A 22,516-nucleotide genomic window follows, 5' to 3' on the forward strand; every position below is an offset into this window, starting at 1 on the left:
AACTGCGGAAGCAATGGACATGCACTATTATCCCACTGCCCTTGTTCTTGGCTGTGGGATTCACGGTTACTCAGTATGTACCCCAGGCGTCTCTCTCAGTCTTGGGCGGAGAGTTTGGGGTAACAAAATCATTTACCGCTATCCATCTATTTAGTATTACTGCTGGAGAGGAAGGTCTCCCAGTATTACAGGAGTCACAAGTTAGTATAAGCTTGTGCACAGTTCAGAGTTAGTATCTAGTATGCAATAGGGTCAGGGTTAGTATATAGCATGTCCTCAGTTTAGTATATTGTATGCCATAGGTTCAGAGCATGTCCACAGTTTAGTATATAGTATGCAGTAGGTTCAGAGCATGTCCACAGTTTAGTATATAGTATGCAGTAGGTTCAGAATATGTCCACAGTTTAGTATATAGTATGCAGTAGGTTTAGAGTTAGTATAGCATGTCCACAGTTTAGTATATAGTATGCAGTAGGTTCAGAGCATGTCCACAGTTTAGTATATGGTATGCAGTAGGTTCAGAGTTGGTTTGGGAGTACCGTCTCACACCAGTCAGGAACCACCCCACTCAGAGTTCCAGGACATTAATCAGAGCAGGTAACAGGCATATACTTGCGGTTAGTTGGTCCTGGCTAGGAAGCCAGCAGTGGGGAAGCCAGTGGCAAGAAGGTAGACAGTCCTTCACGCTGTTGTTAGGGATCCAGGTCTGGATATGTGGACAGAGTCCTCAGATGCAGTGGAGCTAGCAGGGTGCGCACTCCATTAGTGGAACACCCTGCTTAGCACCTGTCTTCTATTTAAGGGCCGGACGGTAAGTGGGCGGAGTCACAGGAGGGCCCAGCAGCCACTGCGTTCCACGCTGGAGCGCAAGCCAGCGTAACAACACAGGCGGTCGCTGCGTTCCACGCTGGAACGCAAGCCAGCGTATCATCGCAGACGGCCGGTGCGTTCCACGCTGGAGCGCAAGTCAGCTTATCGTCACAGGAAGCCGCTGTGATCCAGGCTGTACTGTTACAGTACCCCCCCCCCCCCTTAAGGGACCCCTCCGGGGTACCCCACTAGGAGAGGGTCGGTTGGGAAATCTTCTATGGAACAATCTTTGGAGTCTGGGAGCATGAACGTTTTGCACATCTTCCCAAGAGTCATCCTGGGGACCATACCCCTTCCATCTAATGAGATACTGGATCTTCCCCCGTCTTCTTCTGGAATCAATGAGCTGCTCAACTTCAAATTCTTCTTCTCCTTGGACCTCTATCGGAGGCAAGGGTCGAGGATCACTTGATGGGAACGGCCTAGATCTAAACGGCTTCAGTAGTGACACGTGGAATGTGGGATGTACCTGTAATCGCGGAGGAAGGGTGAGTCTCACCGTGTTGGGGTTAATAATCCTTTCTATCGGAAAAGGACCCAGGAATTGTCTTCCCAATTTCTTGGAAGGTACCCCCAACCGAAGGTTTTTTGTTGATAACCAAACCGAGTCCCCGACCTGGTAGGGAGGACTTTCTCTCCTACGACGGTCGTAGTAACACTTCTGTCTTTCTTTTGCCCGTTGAAGGTTGTCTTTCAGCGTCTTAAGGGTAGTTTGCAAAGTGGTCAGATAATCGTCTGTGGCTGGAACGTTTGTGGGAAGGCTGGTTTGAGGAAGAGACCTAGGGTGAAATCCGTAATTAGCAAAGAATGGAGTATGTAATGTGGAGGAATTCGTAAAATTATTATAGGCGAATTCAGCGAGAGGAAGTAGGCCCTCCCAGTCATCCTGGAGAAATGAGCAGTGACATCTGAGATACTGTTCCAGACACTGATTCACCCTTTCAGTCTGCCCATTAGTTTGGGGGTGATAGGCGGTAGACATTCTGTGGTCGATTTGAAGTCTGGAACAAAGTGCTCTCCAGAATTTGGATACGAATTGCGAACCCCTGTCTGATATGACCTGGCTAGGAATTCCATGTAACTTAATAATATTAGACAGGAATACCACGGCCGTTTCCTTGGAGGAGGGTAACTTCTTGAGGGGCACGAAGTGTGCCATCTTAGTCAGCAAATCCACTACCACCATGATGGTGTTTTTTCCTCTGGAAAGGGGAAGTTCAACTATGAAATCCATCGAGACCCATTCCCAGGGTCTGTTGGCGATGGGAAGACTCATTAGGAGCCTCATGTCAGTTTTACATGAGGCACAGGTCTCGCACGTGGAAACGTATTCCTCAATTTGTTTGGTCATCTTTGGCCACCAGAAGTTCCTGCGTATCAGGGTTGTGGTTTTAGCAATGCCTGGATGTCCCGCGAGGGGTAAATCATGGCAAAGTTTGATCACCTGATTGGTGAGGGAGGGTGGTATGTACAGTTGGCTGTCCTTGTAAAGGAGACCCTGTTGGTTCTGCGAAAGACCAGGGGGGGTATTAGCATGGTCATTAATTAGAGCATCCTTGAGCTGGGTTTCCAACGTTATGGTGGCAAGGACGAGTTTCTTCGGTGGAATGATCCATGTGGGGGCCGTGTCTGAGGTGCGAATTTCAGCCAGTCGTGACAAGGCGTCGGCCTTCCCATTTTTTGAGCCTGGTCGGTATGTAATTTGGAAGTTAAACCTGTCAACAAAAAAAAACTCCATCGTACTTGACGGCCTGATAATGTTTTATTGGTTTTCAGGTATTGTAGATTACGGTAATCCGTATAAATTGTGATGGGGTGTATTGATCCTTCAAGTAAATGCCTCCAATTTTCCAGGGAGCACTTTATGGCGAGGAGTTCCTTTTCGCCTGTGGGGTAATTGAATTCGGCGGTATTTAGCGTCCGGGAGTAGAACCCGATAGGATGTAACGGAGTTGAAAAAGAGCTTCGCTGCTCCAGAACAGCTCCTATGGCTGCCTGGGATGCGTCTACTTCCAGCACGTAGTGATGGTTCGGATTTGGGAGAGTCAGTATCGGTGCCGTAGTGAACCTGTTCTTTAATAACTCAAACGCTGATTGGGCGTCCTTGGACCAAACGAACTTCGTGTTGACACTAGTTAAGCGGGTTAGTGGTTTAGTGGTAGCGGAGAAATCTTTAATGAATTTCCTATAGAAGTTTGAGAACCCCAGGAACCGTTGAAGAGCTTTCCTGGAATCCGGAATCGGCCAATTTTGGATGCAAGTGATTTTTGAGGGATCCATCTGGATACCTTTGGGTGAAATTATGTATCCGAGGAAGGGAAGAGAGGTAGTCTCGAATACACATTTTTCCTGTTTGACGTATAAGCGATGAACACTTAACCGTGCGAGAACCCAACGGACATTTTTCCTGTGATCGTGTAAGTTATCAGAATACACTAGTATATCATCAAGGTAGATGATTACACATACGTCCAGTAGATCCCTAAAGATGTCGTTAATAAAATTTTGGAATGTGGCAGGGGCGTTGCACAACCCGAAGGGCATCACTCTATACTCGAAGAGACCATACCGAGTGCGGAAGGCTGTCTTCCATTCATCACCTTTTCTGATCCTAATTAAGTTGTATGTGCCTCTCAAATCCAGCTTGGTGTAGATTGTTGCTGTTTGTAATCTTTCTATGAGTTCGGATATTAGTGGCAAGGGGTACCGATTTTTGATTGTTACTTTGTTCAAGGCTCTGTAATCTATAATGGGCCTTAGGCTTGAGTCTTTGTTTCTCACAAAGAACATCCCTGCTGCTGCCGGGGAGGTTGAAGGCTGAATAAAACCTTTTCGTAAGTTCTCTTCTAGGTACTGTTTGAGGTGAACAAGTTCTGGTTGTGCCAATGGATAAATTCTACCCGTGGGTATCTCACTACCCGGCAGCAAGTCTATGGGGGCAATCGTAAGATCTATGGGGCGGAAGAGATTCCGCCTTCTTTGCGCTGAATACCTCAGCAAAGTCTGCGTATTGGCTGGGGACCTGGTTCACTCCCACGTGCATGAGAGATTTGAGAGGAAAGCAGGTCTCCATACAATAAGGTGACGTAAACTGAACTCTCCTCTGTTTCCATAGGAGGGCTGGCTGGTGTATTTGCAACCATGGCAACCCAAGAATCACGGGAAACAATGGAGAGTGTATGATATCAAAGGATAAGAATTCTGTGTGGTTATTTTCACATGTCACCATGAGGGGTTGAGTCTGACTGTGGATAGGACTAGAAGTGGTACCGTCAATGAAACTCACGGATATCGGAACGTTTTTTCTCATGTGGGGAATTTTATTTCGCTCAACCAGATGCATATCGATAAAATTCCCCGATGCTCCCGTGTCCACCATGGCTTCAACGATAATCCGGTTTTGGTCCCACTGTAAGGTGAGAGACGTGTATATGTAACCACCAGTACTATTTTTTGTACTGCCTAAGGTACAAGACGTGCCGCTCTTACCTTCGCACTTCTTACGTACCGCGGGGCATCCGTCAACGGTATGGTCAGCAGACGCACAATATAAACAGAGGTTGAGGTTACGTCTCCTGGCTTTCTCTCTCTCGGTCAGAGGACCTCGGATCGCCCCAATCTCCATCATCTCTACAGCAGGACCCTGGCTGGACGGTCTTGGGTTGGGTGTGAAGCCTGAGACTCTCTCGGCTCTGCGTTCCCTCAGCCGTCTGTCAATGGTGGTGGCCTTCTGCATCAAGGCATTAAGTGTAAGTGGTAATTCTCCTCGGGCTAATTCGTCCTTCAGGGCCTCGGAAAGACCTAGGCGGAACTGATTCCTAAGAGTGAGGTCATTCCATTCAGTCTCCCGGGCCCAGCGAGTGTATTCCGCAATAAAGTCCTCTACAGGTCGTCTCCCTTGTTTAAGGCTGCGTATAGAGGTCTCAGCGGTCAGCTGTTTACTATGGTCCTCGTAGAGAAGGGCCATTTTTTCAAGGAACAGAGGGAAGGATTCCAGGACTGGGTCTTCTTTTTCTAAATAAGTATTGGCCCATGCTCTGGGCTCCCCCCTGAGGTATGAGATCATGGTAAGTACTTTTGTTCTGTCAGTTGGGTAAGTCCGGTGCTGCAGCTCAAACATTAGTTTGCACGCGTTCAGGAAATCCCTGAACTGCCTTCGGTCACCCGCGAATATCTCAGGTGGGCTGACCTTGGGTTCTGGTCCATCACGGGGGTGTCCTGGCCCCTGAGTGACAAGTTGCCGTATTGCCTGGTTTTCTAGCTGGAGATGTTGTATAGTCACATTGAGGGTCTCCACCCTCTTAGTGAGGGTGACGAGGTGACCTGCAACCTCCGCTGGATCCATGTGGGTTCCACTAATATGTAACGCACCTAGTTGATCAGTTAGGATCTCAACTGCGGAAGCAATGGACATGCACTATTATCCCACTGCCCTTGTTCTTGGCTGTGGGATTCGCGGTTACTCAGTATGTACCCCAGGCGTCTCTCTCAGTCTTGGGCAGAGAGTTTGGGGTAACAAAATCATTTACCGCTATCCATCTATTTAGTTACTGCTGGAAAGGAAGGTCCCCCAGTATTATAGGAGTCACAAGTTAGTATAAGCTTGTGCACAGTTCAGAGTTAGTATCTAGTATGCAATAGGTTCAGGGTTAGTATATAGCATGTCCTCAGTTTAGTATATTGTATGCCATAGGTTCAGAGCATGTCCACAGTTTAGTATATAGTATGCAGTAGGTTCAGAACATGTCCACAGTTTAGTATATAGTATGCAGTAGGTTCAGAGTTAGTATAGCATGTCCACAGTTTAGTATATAGTATGCAGTAGGTTCAGAGTTAGTATAGCATGTCCTCAGTTTAGTATATAGTATGCAGTAGGTTCAGAGTTAGTATAGCATGTCCTCAGTTTAGTATATAGTATGCAGTAGGTTCAGAGTTAGTATAGCATGTCCACAGTTTAGTATATAGTATGCAGTAGGTTCAGAGTTAGTATAGCATGTCCACAGTTTAGTATATAGTATGCAGTAGGTTCAGAGTTAGTATAGCATGTCCACAGTTTAGTATATGGTATGCAGTAGGTTCAGAGTTGGTTTGGGAGTATCGTCTCACACCAGTCAGGAACCACCCCACTCAGAGTTCCAGGACATTAATCAGAGCAGGTAACAGGCATATACTTGCGGTTAGTTGGTCCTGGCTAGGAAGCCAGCAGTGGGGAAGCCAGTGGCAAGAAGGTAGACAGTCCTTCACGCTGTTGTTAGGGATCCAGGTCTGGATATGTGGACAGAGTCCTCAGATGCAGTGGAGCTAGCAGGGTGCGCACTCCATTAGTGGAACACCCTGCTTAGCACCTGTCTTCTATTTAAGGGCCGGACGGTAAGTGGGCGGAGTAACAGGAGGGCCCAGCAGCCACTGCGTTCCACGCTGGAGCGCAAGCCAGCGTAACAACACAGGCGGTCGCTGCGTTCCACGCTGGAACGCAAGCCAGCGTATCATCGCAGACGGCCGGTGCGTTCCACGCTGGAGCGCAAGTCAGCGTATCGTCACAGGGAGCCTCTGTGATCCAGGCTGTACTGTTACATGCTGCTGTTAAGGTGAAGAACCAGCTCCTGAGGTAGTCTGCTCTATGGATTTGCTGCTGTTAAGGTGAAGAACCAGCTCCTGAGGTAGTGTGCACTATGGATTTGCTGCTGTTAAGGTGAAGAACCAGCTCCTGAGGTAGTCTGCTCTATGGATTTGCTGCTGTTAAGGTGAAGAACCAGCTCCTGAGGTAGTCTTCTCTATGGATTTGCTGCTGTTAAGGTGAAGAACCAGCTGCTGAGGTAGTCTATTCCACAGATTTATTGTTCTTACTGTCACTTCTGCTACAGTCTTGTATAAAGTTCAGGCAGGAGCTCTGTATAGCACATCACTTACTCATGCATATACCCACTCCTCTAAAGCCTGTCTGTGTATGGATTCCACAGCGCAGTAGATGCTTGAACTTCTGGTGTATCTTTCGTATGGAAAACCTGAAAAATATATTTTTTTTATGTATATTAGAAAAAAATCATTTTAGACAATTTAGAGTAGTTTTGAGTTTATTCCAAACTTTAGGTACACTTTAATCTTTCCTTATAACGTCCATGTCCCTTATCAGTTTATGCAAATGAACTCTCTTTCCAAAAAAACAAAACCTGAGCCAATGATCCTATAAGTCAATGCTCTAACTTTTAAACAGGACTGGAAGCATAAGTTAGATGATAGGTAAGAGAGTACCACAACTGTTTTGGGGTGATTGCCCCTCATCAGTGCAGCTGAAATAGTTGACTGCAGATGGGATACTGGCTTAGCTGTCATCCAGGTTATGCTTCATGGTCTGTTTAAAAGGTCGAACATTATAGATACCTTACATCTGGTGGCATCAGAGGTTCAGCTTTCTTTTCTTTCTGGAAATAAAGGCAATTTGCATATCTTTTTTCCCAGTATCCAGAGGAGCATTGCCTGGCCTATAAGACTCCTTACTATTTACAATAGTAAATAATAGCCAACCCAGCTCTGAACCTTGGGTTCGCCACTTGCGTTATGAAGAAGTAGTCACTAAAACAAGATGCACAAGGATATATAACTCTGTTGACGGATTACAGAACCTACAGGAAGAAACCCCAATATTAAATGTAAAAGGTCGTGCCCAGTATTCCGAAAACTTGACCACTTTCTTCTCAAAACAGCGCCATTGGTTGTTTCTGGCACTGCAGCTCAGCTACTTTGGAGTGAATGGCACTGAGCTGCAATACCACCGACAACCTGTGGACAGGCGTGGCACAATTTCTGGAACACAGCAGCCATGTTTTTATAGTCCTGCACAACCCCTTTAGCACAAAATATTAGCCAAATATCTTAATGTATCTCTTTATAGAGGGGGGGTAAGGATTGATGCGTATTTTTTCTTAAAATTACTAGAATCAGTCAATTTACATAATGAGTCTTAAAGGGGTTATGCCATGATTGATGTAAAAAATGAAAATCAGACATCATACAGTACATGACCATCTCTTTCTAACAAAGCTAGAACCAGCCCTGTACCTCACATGGATCCAGAGATCTCCCCATTCACTGCTGTAATTGCTCTGCTCTAGATTATATTCAGCCTGTCAACTCATGGGGTGTGTCCTTTCTGCTGCAGCTCTCTCCCTGTAACTGCCACAGCTTCTAACAGAACATATGGCTGGTGGCAGTTGAGGATTTAAACTGAGCGCGTGCGACCAGTTCAGTGACATGGACAAAAAATAAGAAAAAGAACAAACAGCAGGTGGCGCTATGCCAATACATTTTATTGAATAACTCAGCGGCTATACAACATTTTTAATTACATGCAGTTACTAAAGTATTCAGATCCAGGGGCTGGTTTTAAAAAATGTAGAATATGTTTTTCGTGACACAACCCTTTTAATGGCTGACAAAAAGGGACAGGAGCGCAGCACGTAAAAGTCCAGCATATGTAGGTCACAAGCTTATTCCAGACTTTTTATGAGACAGGCTTTAGCTAGTGAGACAGCTGACCGCTTCTTCCCTTTTGTTTTAGCAGTCTCAAAATCTGGCCCCCCACCGATCATTACTTCTGACATATCACTGAAATGAGAGTCGTTCTCTTTTTTTTTTAAGGGCCACTAAACCAACAGCATGCTGTTATGGAGCTGCGATTTAGGGTCCTGCACCTGCCCATAGCACACCCATCCAATGATAATCAGAGTTACTAGGGGAGAAGAGTCTGGGAGTGCACAGATGAAGCCGAGGACGATATACCTTGCTTTACAGCGCATGCACTGTACTTCAGGTGCATGCGCAGTGACACGAGATGTACCATCTGTTCCATCTGTACAGTGCTCGTGTACTTTTTGCCGCTAGAGAAGAGACCAGGACTCTCCATCATCCCAGCAGTTGTGCTTCTCCGCTCTCGCCTGCGCTGTGGCTCACTAAGCCGGCGCTTGTGCACTCAATCTGCACATATTCAGAGTGTGCAAACGCCGACGTTGTAAGCTGCCGTGGAGGCGAGAGTGGAGGAGCCCTGATGCCAGTTACCATTTCACTCAGCATGATCAACCCTACCAAGCAATTTGTCTGGTTTAGTAGGGTTGATCATGCTTAAGGGGAGAAATTAATCAGCAGAACAGAATTTTGCAAAGAAATCAGATTTATAAAAACAAGATCTCGTTTAAAATGACTGATTTGTCTTTCAAGGATAACTGTCATATTTTTTATTTATTTGCTAGTTTATTAGAGCTAGGCATGTATACCTGAGTTAGTCTGTCAATGATTGCCAAAAGATCTGTAATTACCTTATAACAGCTTTCATTAATGTCCTCTGTCCTTTTCCACTGCTCTCTTAAAAGACCGTTGCTATGGCTCATGTGTCTCCAGGAAGACAGAGGGGCGGTCCTTCACACTGCATGCCTGCATTAGGCTTCAGAGTGAGGAGGCGTGTCTCTCAGTAATCCAATCTGATTGGCTGGCAGGGAGCTGCTGGCTACAGCGTGTATGGGAAGTGAGGGAAAGCAGTTTTGGCCTCAGAACTGGCAGAGGAGCCATCTTGAGAAGGTCCTCATATTGTAAATGTTTAAACAGCCGTAACTAAGGGAAAAACTCAAGGAAAAGAGTGGTAAGTGAAGAAACTAAAGATTGCTTTATGCATAATGCTGCTGCAGCAGTAACATATGCTAAAATAGATTTTTTGATTAAAACGTGACAGTTACCCTTTAAGTTATGTTTCCTCTGCTTATAGCACAGGGCATGTTCTCTCTTCATTAGCTGTTCTCCGTTGTCTCCCTATAGGTTCTATTCCGGATGAAAGACTTTATCGAATGTTTGTGAATAAACAAGTCACGATGTTACGCCCCCGGGAGGACGAATCCAGCTGGTTCAACTTATTTGTAATTCATCAGAACAGGTATGGCAGTCTGGTAAATCCTCCTGGTATGGGCCTGACATCTGGTCTGTGTCAAGAAAGTTCTTTCAGTTTTTGCATTTTCAAATATATTTTCTAGCCATTAAAAAGCCAGATTTTTCTTATACAGGGCTCCAACTCCCCCGCATATGCATAGTTTTAACAGATAACATTCTGGGTTCCTGCAGCCACCACTAGACAAAGCTCACTGAATACTGTTTTACATAGAATGCAGCAGTATGTAATCTTTTGAGCTCCCCCTAGTGGTGGCTGCAGGCAGACAGAATGTTGTATTCTACAGGGTGGGCCATTTATATGGATACACCTTAATAAAATGGGAATGGTTGGTGATATTAACTTCCTGTTTGTGGCACATTAGTATATGTGAGGGGGGAAACTTTTCAAGATGGGTGGTGACCATGGCGGCCATTTTGAAGTTGGCCATTTTGAATCCAACTTTTGTTTTTTCAATAGGAAGAGGGTCATGTGACACATCAAACTTATTGGGAATTTCACAAGAAAAACAATGGTGTGCTTGGTTTTAACGTAACTTTATTCTTTCATGAGTTATTTACAAGTTTCTGACCACTTATAAAATGTGTTCAATGTGCTGCCCATTGTGTTGGATTGTCAATGCAACCCTCTTCTCCCACTCTTCACACACTGATAGCAACACCGCAGGAGAAATGCTAGCACAGGCTTCCAGTATCCGTAGTTTCAGGTGCTGCACATCTCGTATCTTCACAGCATAGACAATTGCCTTCAGATGACCCCAAAGATAAAAGTCTAAGGGGGTCAGATCGGGAGACCTTGGGGGCCATTCAACTGGCCCACGACGACCAATCCACTTTCCAGGAAACTGTTCATCTAGGAATGCTCGGACCTGACACCCATAATGTGGTGGTGCACCATCTTGCTGGAAAAACTCAGGGAACGTGCCAGCTTCAGTGCATAAAGAGGGAAACACATCATCGTGTAGCAATTTCGCATATCCAGTGGCCGATCTGACCCCCTTAGACTTTTATCTTTGGGGTCATCTGAAGGCAATTGTCTATGCTGTGAAGATACGAGATGTGCAGTACCTGAAACTACGGATACTGGAAGCCTGTGCTAGCATTTCTCCTGCGGTGTTGCTATCAGTGTGTGAAGAGTGGGAGAAGAGGGTTGCATTGACAATCCAACACAATGGGCAGCACATTGAACACATTTTATAAGTGGTCAGAAACTTGTAAATAACTCATGAAAGAATAAAGTTACGTTAAAACCAAGCACACCATTGTTTTTCTTGTGAAATTCCCAATACGTTTGATGTGTCACATGACCCTCTTCCTATTGAAAAAACAAAAGTTGGATTCAAAATGGCCGACTTCAAAATGGCCGCCATGGTCACCACCCATCTTGAAAAGTTTCCCCCCTGACATATACTAATGTGCCACAAACAGGAAGGTAATATCACCAACCATTCCCATTTTATTAAAGTGTATCCATATAAATATCCCACCCTGTATATCTAGACATTTATATGCCCATACAAAGGATTTGATTGGCTCTAACAGAGCACTATCTTTGAAAAGCAAAGCTCCAACTGACGTAAATGAAGAAATAAATTTTGGAACACTACGACAACTATAAGAAAGATTTCCTGTTTGTATAAAGTTCTTCACCTTTCTATTTTACTTTCCGGGAAATTTCACAGGCGGTTTGCACAGGGTTGATTTTAGACAAATTTATGGCGCTTGGCAAAAGTGGGGCCCTAAATATTTAAATACTGTACCAATAATATATAGTCACATTCAGTCAGTTCAGAAGGCGATACTCAGAGACCTGCAGCGCTCAGTGTTGTAGCTAAAAAGTTTAAATCAAGCAGTCACGCTACAAAAAATCGCAGTGCCAATGACTCCGAGGTGACGTCTCCACTGATCTGAGTTGTTCACTTTCTTTCTTTGTCTACGTTTGGTCCAGACGATCATGGCTATTTATCCTGCAGAGTCTATTGTGCAGATATCGTTTCCCAGGAGTTTGCTGCCACCTTTGCCATTGAAGAAAACACAATAAATGGCACCCTGTAGGTGACGGCTTTTAAAGATTTTACTTTAGGGCCCAGGAGATTCAGGCCACATCTCTGACTTTGGCTCTTTGTCCTCCAGTCCATCCCTACCTTCTATAGCAAAGAAACCCCCTAGTCAACTGCCCCGTTAACACTGCCATCCTGTAGCTTCCACTAATATTGTGCCTGCTGCTGCGTCGAGTGCCCACATTACTGTACCGGCAGTGCTGCCCAATGACCCGAAATACTCTACTGCCAAAATAAAAGTGCCAGAGGACCTCCAGACCCCAAAATTAACACAGACCTCCAGACAGACCCTAAAATTAATGTGTATCCCTCGACCCCAAAAGTAATAAATACCCCAGATCAGACCCCAAAATTAATACATACCCCAGATCAAACCCCAAAATTAATAGACCCCTGATTAAACCCCAAATCAGCCCAAAATTCACTAATGCCCCAAATAAGCCACCAGATCAGACCCCAAATTTATACAGACCCCAGATCAGCCCCTCAAATTAGTACAGAGCCAAGATTAGCCCCTAAATTCATACAGACTGGGTGAGTGCGTCTTATAGGGGGAAAAAATACAGTAGCTGTTTCCAAAAAGAAAATTGGGCTGAGCCCCTGATGCCTCTTATTGGAAGTTAACTATCCAATAAATCAATGCTTGGTCTTTTAAAAAGGCCCCAAGACATCATTAAGGATTATAGCTAAGACCATATTTCATCTGCAGAAAGCTGTTTTGGGGTGATTGCCTCTCATCAGTGTAGAGCAGAGAGAACTGGCTTAATTGGGTAAGAGGCCTTTGCCCCGGATCTGGTGGGTATTTCTTCCTCTGGAAAGCGCCTAGTAGGTGTAAGCCATGCAAGCTCAAAATAGCTGTCTGCAGGTGAGATACTGGTTTGGCTATAATCCTATATTAGATTGGATATTGACTTGCAGGATAGCTACCTTCCTTCTCTGGCACCAGAGGAACCGCTGTTTTTTATTTTCTCAAAAGAGCTAATTTGCATACTATTTTCCCCCAGAAGAGCACTGCATGGTCTGTAAGACGCCTTTACGCTTACACAAGGAGAAACTGACAACAGAATGGGCATGCCATGGATTTCAAAATCCACGCACGCTCTGATTTCCTTGCAGATGTTTTTCTGGTGCATCTGGATGGGGCTTTGAAAAACCCATTCGCTTGTATTATACTGTAAATTGCTGGAGGTTCACAGTGCGGAATCTGAGGGATAATTGGAAGACAGCAGAATGATTGCATCTGAAGTAGCGGATAATTTCAGACTTGATGGATAAAGCAGAGTTTCTGCAGAATTACTCCCCACTTCCTGAGGTGGAGCTGTGACTGAAGATGGCCTCATATCCCCCATTATGGTAGTTTTGAAGCAGTTTCCCTGTTAATGACTTATCAGATTTTTTTTTTTCCTGTTTACAGGAGTAAACACGGAGCCACAAATTACATCCCTGAGCAGTTTCTAGATGACTTTTTGGATTTGGTAATTTGGGGTCATGAACACGAGTGCAAAATAGCGCCGGTGAGGAACGAGCAGCAGCTCTTCTATGTGTCTCAACCTGGGAGCTCTGTGGCCACTTCCCTGTCCCCTGGAGAGGCAGTAAAGAAGTAAGTGCATTATACTGTATGCATTATACATTTAAAGGGAATGTGTCATCAGAAATTGACCTATTGTTTAAATCACATTTTTATGTTTAAAGTATTTTTCAAAGAATTTTTGGTGATGTTATTTTTAATTTTCCATGTCAATATCTATAGTTAAAAAACAAACAAAAAACAACGCAGTTACCTGCTTATCTGTTATTTTAATCCTGCCTGTAATGATATCACCTCTGTGTATAGATAAGACCGGATCCCCATTCACAATAGGTGATCGTCAATCTTATCTATTCTTTCCTTGTTCAATGACCTCTGCACAGGTCACAGAGCATGCCCAGAAAACTCTCCCATAGAAGTCAATGGTGTCATCTCCTGTCCATTGTGTCTATCGACTGTGGGGCTGCCGTAAAGCAGTTTTTTTTAATTCTTTGTAAATACTGTTAGGAACGCCTTGAGGAAAGATGGGACGCCCCCATAATCCTGTTCAGGAAATACAATTAAAAAAAAAAAAATCTGTAATCCGAAAATAAAAAGGATATGCCTTGCCATCTGGTTTTAACTAGCAGAAAAAAAAATTGGTGAGACTTTTCCTTTAAGTGAAGGTCCACTTTTTACATTCATCTTGGTTTTAGACCCAACAGTCTGTGCCGTCTGATGTCGTATCGTGCTATATCATCTGAGACAGATCATCCAATCCTCTGCATAGACACAGAGGTAAATGATAAAACGCTGGTTATTTGCAGCCAGAGAAGATATGAAAAACAGCAGCACTCCCAGTCTTGAATCCAATCTTGTGTTTATTAACACCGAAAAAGATAGCAACGTTTTGACACCAAGGTCTTTTTCAAGCTACAGGTTATTTGCAGCCACCACTAGGTGGAGCTCTCTGCACACTGCTGTATTCTTCAGTCCAGTGTGTGAACCAAATGCAGTAAGCTCCCCCTGGTGGTGACTGCAGGCAGTCAGAACTTTGTCCTATGAGTTTGTGCAGGGGATTTTGAAGTTCTGTTTAAGAAAAACACAGTATCAACCATTTCAAAGATCTGAAAGTTTTTACGCTGTCAGACATTGTTAATAAAAGGTGGCTGCAGTTGTATAGGAGCTGACTTGTCAGGCCAACCCCTTTCTATATGTTCCATTAGGGCATATGGATGTGATAGTGTATCCTGATGAAACAACCCCTTTGCGTCTCTATGTTATTGCAGCGGGTGTGGAACCACTACGTCAACCAACAGATTTGAATTTGGGTTAATCGTAATGGCGTTACCCTTGCAGCCCCCTGGTTTTCACCCTTCAACCCCTGTACAGGAATCTGGACTTCGCTGCAGGAGTAGTCTCTGTGTGGTTAACAGCTGACCCACGGGGTCAGGGACACTGGTACGGAGCACTGAGGGATCAGGCAGAACCGTAGTCGGGGACAGGTCAAAGTCTGGGCAGGCAGAGTGCGAGCAATCCATTACAGTCCAAGTTCAGGGCAGGCAGCGAAGGGTCATTATGGAGGTCAAGCAGAGGTTAGATCAGGCAGCGGACGATCGATATCCAGGAAACGGGCATACAGGTAAAGCACACCTTGCAGGAACTAGACAAGCTAAGTAACCTATTGCTCAGGCACGTTTCCACATGGGAAGATGCCTTAAACACACAGAAGTGGCCATCCATAGGCTTGGGAGGAATTTGGGTGCTCACTCGCCCTTTAAGAGCCAGAAGGAATGCACGTCCTATAGCCAATAAGAAGAGGCTTTTGCTTTCAAGTGCCAGGCTGACACCTGCCAGACAGAGGCACAATGGACTCCGGCGACAGGGCACGTTGCTGGAGGGCAGACTAGCAACATGGCAGACTGCTGCTGACATAACACTCTACCCTTCCTAGAAATTACAATTAAAACATGTATTTTTCAGTCAAGGAGGAAATCCGCTGAAAATCTCTGGGCAAATGACAGAGAAATTCCAAAGAGGCAGTTTTATTTCCATTGGTTTGCAGTTAAAAGGGTTATCCCATGACTAACGTAAAACACAGTACATGACAATCTCTTTCTAACAAAGCTAGAACCAGCCCTGTACCTCACATGGATCCAGAGATCTCCACATTCACTGCTCTGCTAGATTTATATCAAGCTGGCAGCTCAAGGGAGTGTCCTTTCTGCTGCAGCTCAGGGGGCGTGTCTTATCTGCTGCATCTAAGGGGGTGTGTGCATTCTGCTGCAGCTCTAGAGGAGTGTCTTTTCTACTGCAGGTCAAGGGGCGTGTCCATTCTGCTCCACCTCTCTCCCTATCACAGATCAGGTGGAAGCTGAAGGATGGAACTGAGCATGTGCGGCCACCTCAGTGAGCAGGACAATGAAATAAGAAGAAAAACAAACAGCAGGAGGCGCTATATAGATTTTATTAATTTTCATTACATGCAATTACAAAAGTATTCAGATCCAGGTGCTGGTTTGAAAACTGTAGAATATTTTTCATGGGACAACCCCTTGATTATTGGCATGTGGAAATGAATGAATGAACAGAACTGAATGGTAGGAACGCGGGGCCCGCCATGCTGAGAGGTCTGGAAATTAGTTAACAACCCCTTTAACCACTCCACCAACTTATTATCTGTTAACTTAGTGGAAAGATTCAACATATTCATAATGCAAAGTTGTTTCATTTTACTTTAATGGATTCCAGATACAAAATTAACATTTTCGTTTTTCACAAAGCGTTCCGTTCCTCTTGCTGTCAGAATGACGTAGCGCGTCTCTATCAGTACCAGCCTGGCTTCCCAAGTATTTAAATCCGAATCAAGCCTGAGGCACGAAGACTGGAAAAGCGTCTTCCTTTCAATTTTGGATACATCATTAACTAACAAAGTATTTCATACTTGCTATATTGGAAGTTGATGATACACTGAGATGTTCAGAAAGTCTTAAAGGGAGCTGAACCCGGACATATCCCCATTTTCACCCAGGCAGCCCCCCTGATTTCATGCTCCGATGCTTTTCTGTGCCCTACGCTGAATCGTGCAGGGCAAATGCTTTTTTAGGAGATCCGGTGACGTAAAGGGCTCTCCATAGGGGCTGCTAACGGAGGCTTTTGTCCAACAGTGAACCCTGTGGCATCCCCGGCACTAATGGACCAGCTTTAGCATTGCCCTAGCCTGTAAAACAGCTGGGGCAGCACTAAAGCTCACCCACCAGACCCAGTGACGTCACCGGGAACACTGCTAGGTGGAAGCCTCCGCCCAGTAGTGTTAAAAACATAAACAAAAATGCCCTTTCCCTGCGCGATACAGTGCAGGGCAAGGGAGAGCATCGGAGCATGAAATTAACCGATGCTCATGTCAGGGGGCCTGGAGGGGTGAAAATGGGGGTATGTCCGGGTTCAGCTCTTTAAATGGGTTGTGCAGGACATAAATAATGGTTTCCTATCCTTAGGATAGGCCATCAGTATCAGATTGCTAGTGGTCAGACACCCCGACCCCCGCCGATCAGCTGTTTCCTTTAAGGTCTAGTGCTGGAATTTCACAGCTCTATCGATTGTGTAGTGGACGGAGCTGGTAACTGGTTCACTGCTCCCATCGAAGTTAAAGGGGATGTCGCACCAAAAATATTCTCTAGTTTCCAAACCAGCACCTGGATCTGAATTGTTTTGTAATTGCATGTAATTAGAAAATTTAGTATAGCCACTGAGTTATTCAATAAAATGTATCTGTATAGCGCCACCTGCTGTTTGTTTTTTAGCTTATTTCTTTGTCCTGCTCACTGAGATGGCCGCACATGCTCAGTTTCATCTTTCAACTGCCTCCTGAGCTGTGATAGGGTGAGAGCAGCAGAATGGACACGCCCCTTAGCTGCAGCAGGAAAGTCACGCCCCCTTGAGCTATCAGCTTAATATAAATCTAGCAGAGCAATGGATGAGATCTCTGGATCCATGTGAGGTACAGGGCTGGTTCTAGCTTTGTTAGAAAGAGCTTGTCATGTACTGTATGTCTGATTTTCATTTTTACATTAGTCATGGGATAACCCCTTTAATAGTTCGGTAGTAGTAGCAGCTGATCGGGAAGGGGGGGGGGGGCGGGGTGTCAGGGTAACTCAGTTTCATCCAGCATACTGGGGATACGTGAAATAATGTGGTGATTATGAGATATTTTTCCGAACTTCACGACAGTAGTCGACCAGTCTTCAGCCTGAAATGGCTGATAACGGGGAACAACAGGTGGAACTGTACAGTCAGTAGAGATGTCACTGTAAGGAATGGGCTGCAATAAAAAAAAGGGGAAATGGTTTCCATTCGGATGCATTGGGGTCGTAAGGGGCAGATACATTATACAGGTGCAGTATGGTATTTAATATTGCATGGACAGGATTTGCATAATTGTCAAAAATAAAAACCAATTTCACGCACCATGGCACAGAATCGATCACTTTTCATTCCGCTCAACCTGCTGTTTTTTTTTTTTTTTAGCACATAAATGGCCAGACTACTGCGACAATCAATATACGAGACAGTGAGTGTGGATGGTGGGGGTAATGTAACGCAACACTGCTCTGAAATAGTGTCTCTCCTCCTCCAGTACATAGGATGTACCGGTCCTTAAAGGGCATCTGTCAGCAGTTTTGTACCTATGAAACTGGCTGACCTGTTACATGTGCGCTTGGCAGCTGAAGGCAGGGGCGGACTGAGAACTTAGTGACCCTGGGAAAAAAAACAAAAACTAAAAATGGCCCTATATTTTAGGTGGGCCCAGATTGAGAGAAGGTGGAGCGACACAAGTAGGCAGGGGCCAACACAAGTACATGGGGCCAACAGAACTGTAGTGCAGCACAAAAGATGTCCCCAGCAGAACCAAATACTACAGTGCAGCACAAAATACTGCTGCTCAAGTATTGAACTGTATCTGTGTCCTGAGGACGACGATGCAGTTGAATTCAGGAGGGCATCTGCGCCCGCCGACCAGGTGAATGAGTACCTGATGCTCCTAGCATTAATTAATGCTGAGAGTTGATATGAACCAGGCCATGAGGGGGGCTCTGGTGGCCCCCTGGGCATCGGTCCACCAGAAAATTTCCCTGTAGGGTCTATGGCCAGTCCACCCCTGTATGAAGGCATCTGTGCTGCTTCCATGTTCATGTGTGCTCACATTGTGGAGAAAAATATATGCCAATGAGCCTCTAGGGGCAACGGGGAGTTACCATTACACCTAGAGGCTCTGCTCTCTCTGCAACTGCCGCACCCTCTGCACTCTGACTGGCCCAGGCAATGTAAACTTGATCACACCTGATCCTGTCAATCAAATTGCAGAGGGTGCAGCAGTTGCAGAGAGAGCAGAGCTTCTAGGTGTAATGGCAACGCCCCCGTTGCTCCTAGAGGCTCATTTGCATATAGTAAAACTTCATTTTTCCCAGCAATGCGGGCACATATGACCATGGGACCAACACAGATGTCTTCAGCTTCCAAGCGCACATGTAACAGGTCATCCAGTGTCATAGGTATGCAATATTTATTGCATACTGCTAGGATATTTCATAAATGTCAGATAGGTGCAGGTCCCACCTCCGGAACCCCCTCCTTCCTCCAGAACGGGGCCCCTGAATTGCAGGGAGAGCAGCTGTACAACATTTATTGTTGTGGGAGTTCTTAAAATAGCCGAACCCTGACTCGGCTATTTCTGGTAGCTCCATAATTGTGAATGGAGAGGTGACTGCGCTTGCGCGGATGCTTTCCACGCACCAATATCGGATTTCCAAAAATTATCGGGTGCACTCATTCTGTTATTTTAACTGCCATCAAAGTGAATGGTATGGACGCCATGCATGCACAGTGTGCTTTCCTTCACTTCGGGGCCCCATTCTGGAATTGGATGCGGACCCCTATGTGACATTTGTGAAATATCCTAGCGATATTCCATAAATACTGAGAAGGGATTACCCCTTTAACCACTTCCCGCACAGCTTGCCTGGTGCAGGCTCAGGAGCTGTGCCCTCAGCGGTACGCTCTAACTATAAAATGAACGCACGCGCAGTAAAAGTATTTTAATCCCCTCTCCTATTAAAAGCAGGGTTAATCAATAAGTCTTATGTAGCCCAAAATGGCGGCGATTAAAAACGACAGCTCATTTGGCAAAAAAAAAAAAAAAAGCCCTCATAAAGCTGCATCGCTGCAGAAATAAAACTGTTATGGCTCTGGAAATGCGGCGACAGAAGCACGAGCGATAAAACATTAAAAGGAAAAAAACAAAAAAAAACAATATCAATTTTGTATCTCCATAATCATAACAACCCACGGAATAAAGATAGAACTAAATCCCAATAAACATGGACGGAATTCAGTAGGCGCCCGTCATTTCAGCATCATGTGGAGGAAGTCAGCTGAAGCTACCTTCTGTTATACCGTGTGTGATGAAGATTTCTCTGAAATTTAGCATTCGAGTCACATTGGGCTGCGTACTGTACACATCATGTAGGTGAATGGTGAGCAGAACTCATACCGATCCTGAGGGGGCGAGGCACGACACCGGGATCATTTCTGCAATGTTCTTGGAATACCTGTGTCATGCTCCACCCCCTCGGGACATGCTCTGGGTATAGCACAGTGACCTACATTCACTAAGAACATCGCACACACTCTGACCTAATCTGTGCCGTTTTAATGGAGCAGTAGTATCTTGGAGAGATCCATTATTCCTTTGCAGCAAAACGAATAGTCACCATGCACAACACGTTTTTTTAGGCTTGAGAGTGGACATGGCTTAATGGGGTATCATAGATAGATGGAGGGAGGTAATCACGGGGTGAGACTGCAGTACTCCTGCTCGGGGGTACTGAGAGTAAAAAAAAACACCAATCAGATGTTGATGACTTATCATCTGATCCAGGATCTGATCCAATTCTGCTTTAAAGGAGCTTTTCTTGACCCAGCGGGTCCTGCAAACCTACCGTAATTACATCGTAAAAGAAAGTTTGTAACATACTTACCGTCCCAGGGTCAAATGGATCATTGGAAACCCGGTCACAAGGCTTTCTTATTCTGAAAATCCTGCTTCTGCCGAGACCACGTCTTTTACCAGGTTTCCGACTTTGGCTATGGATGGGACATCACTTCCGCTGTGGACAGGGCCAGAACTATCCCTGGTGCATGTAGATGAGATGGATTCAGGAATTTGTGTACTTATGCCAAGGGAGAGAAGATATTCTGTCCCCGTCCACCGGAGAAATAAAGCCAGAAACCTGGTAAAGGACGTGACCTTGGCAGAAGCAGGATTTTCAGAAGAGGAGAGTCAAGTGACCGGATTCCTGAACGGCTGCAACTTCAGAACGGTAGGTATGTTATACAATTGAGTTATGTAGTTAGGGTGGGTTTGTGGGACCCGGAAAACCCCTGTAACCCCTTCCTTTAACACTAGATCATTAATATGAAATATTACCACTTGGAACTAAACCCGAGTTGGGGAAATGTTTTTTTTTTTACAGTATAAATCAATTTCTGAAGTTATTATGCGAAGTCTCGCGAGACTTCGCGAAGTAATAACTTCGGCTCATCGGAGCCAATACATTCTAATACTGTACGGAACGCTCGCTCCGTACAGTATTGAAACAAAGTTTTATATGCGAATCGACTTCGGGTGTTTCATCCGAAGTCGATTCGCTCATACCTAATTATAATAGATAATGTTTTATTTACTTATTTATTTTTATTGTATAATTAAAGTTTGTTTTGTGTTTGTCAAAAGTGTGAAAAATGTTCTGGTAGCAGCAAAAGGGTTAATCTACGTAGGTCAGGTCCATCGGTTTTACTCCGCTTTCCTCTACAGATAATTGACTACTTTTTAGTTATTTTTGTAGTTTATTTTTCTTTCATTTCCTGTTACTTATTCCACCCACATATGCCAAAAGCCGAAAACCTTTCACTCGGAGGGATTATTAGAACACTTAGAGCAGTAAATATCTCGACTCCTGTGAGTTGTGTAGGAAATGCGAGTGGAATCCGTAAGAGCCAGGGTTATAGAGATGCAAAGAAGAAAATAAACTAACAAAAAGAGGGGTAGGGGTGAGCTCAGTAATACGTGTGGACATGGCCAATGTGCATTAAAGGGGTATTCCCGTTGTTAAGCGTTATCCGACCCCTGTCCACAGGATAAGGGATAACTATTAGATCGGTGAAGGTCCTACTGTTGGGAACCCCACCGATCACTGGAATGGGTACCCCCCGTACCTATCAGAGCCCCCGAAATGAATGGAGTGGCAGGTTGAGCATGCGAACTGATCTGTACTACAGTTCTCAGCCAATTCCACAACTCCCATACAGATTAGTGGAGCTCATTTCTGGGGCCTCCGAGGGGTACGTTATCAATAGGACTCCCACTAATCTAATAGTTATCCCTTATCTTGAGGAATACCTCTTTAACACTTTTGCTGTTGGGACAGTTTTCACTCTTTTGACAAATGCAAATAAAAATAAAAAAACATATTACATGCCGTCATACCTGCGGCACCTGTGGGGTTAATTGCCGGGGATCGAATCGCCATGTCATAGAGGGTGGGTATGCGATACCGCTGCCGGCACCTGCTGCCTACACTTAAATTAATGTGTTAATTATATTCATTGGTGGCGCAGTGGCCACAGCCCCTCCCCTCCTCCGCAGTACTAAACTCCCATCGGTGGCAGCAGCGTCACAGGGGGGAGGGAGTGAGGGACTGCCTCCTTCTCCCCTGTGCTGCTGAGGAGAACATGCCATGTTCTTTAAGGCTACTTTCACACTTGCGGCAGAGTGATCCGGCAAGCAGTTCCGTCGCCAGAACTGCCTGCCAGATCTGGAAGTCTGCATGCAAACGGACAGCATTTGTAGACGGATCCGGATGCGGATCCGTCTCTCAAATGCATTGCCAGAACGGATCCGTCTGTCCGTTTGTCATATTTTCACTTTTTTTTCCGCCGGCGATAAAACCGTAGCATGCTGCGGTTTTATCTTTTGCCTGATCAGTCAAAAAGACTGAACTGAAGACACCCTGATGCCTCCTGAACGGATTCCTCTCCATTCAAAATGCATGGGGATAAAACTGATCAGTTCTTTTCCGGTATAGAGCCC

General features: G+C 45.1%; 1 protein-coding gene across 1 annotated transcript in view; it reads left to right on the top strand.

The window, feature by feature from the left end:
• MRE11 (MRE11 homolog, double strand break repair nuclease) overlaps positions 1–22,516 on the top strand; it is a 325,789-nt gene that overhangs the window by 80,534 nt on the left and 222,739 nt on the right. The window contains exons 7-8 of the mRNA XM_040426325.1: positions 9,676–9,790; positions 13,276–13,461. Of these exons, the coding sequence (XP_040282259.1) occupies positions 9,676–9,790; positions 13,276–13,461 (301 nt within the window). The remainder of the gene's footprint in view (positions 1–9,675; positions 9,791–13,275; positions 13,462–22,516) is intronic.

Source organism: Bufo bufo, chromosome 3 (assembly GCF_905171765.1).
Source record: "Bufo bufo chromosome 3, aBufBuf1.1, whole genome shotgun sequence".
In the NCBI taxonomy this organism is placed as follows: domain Eukaryota; kingdom Metazoa; phylum Chordata; class Amphibia; order Anura; family Bufonidae; genus Bufo; species Bufo bufo.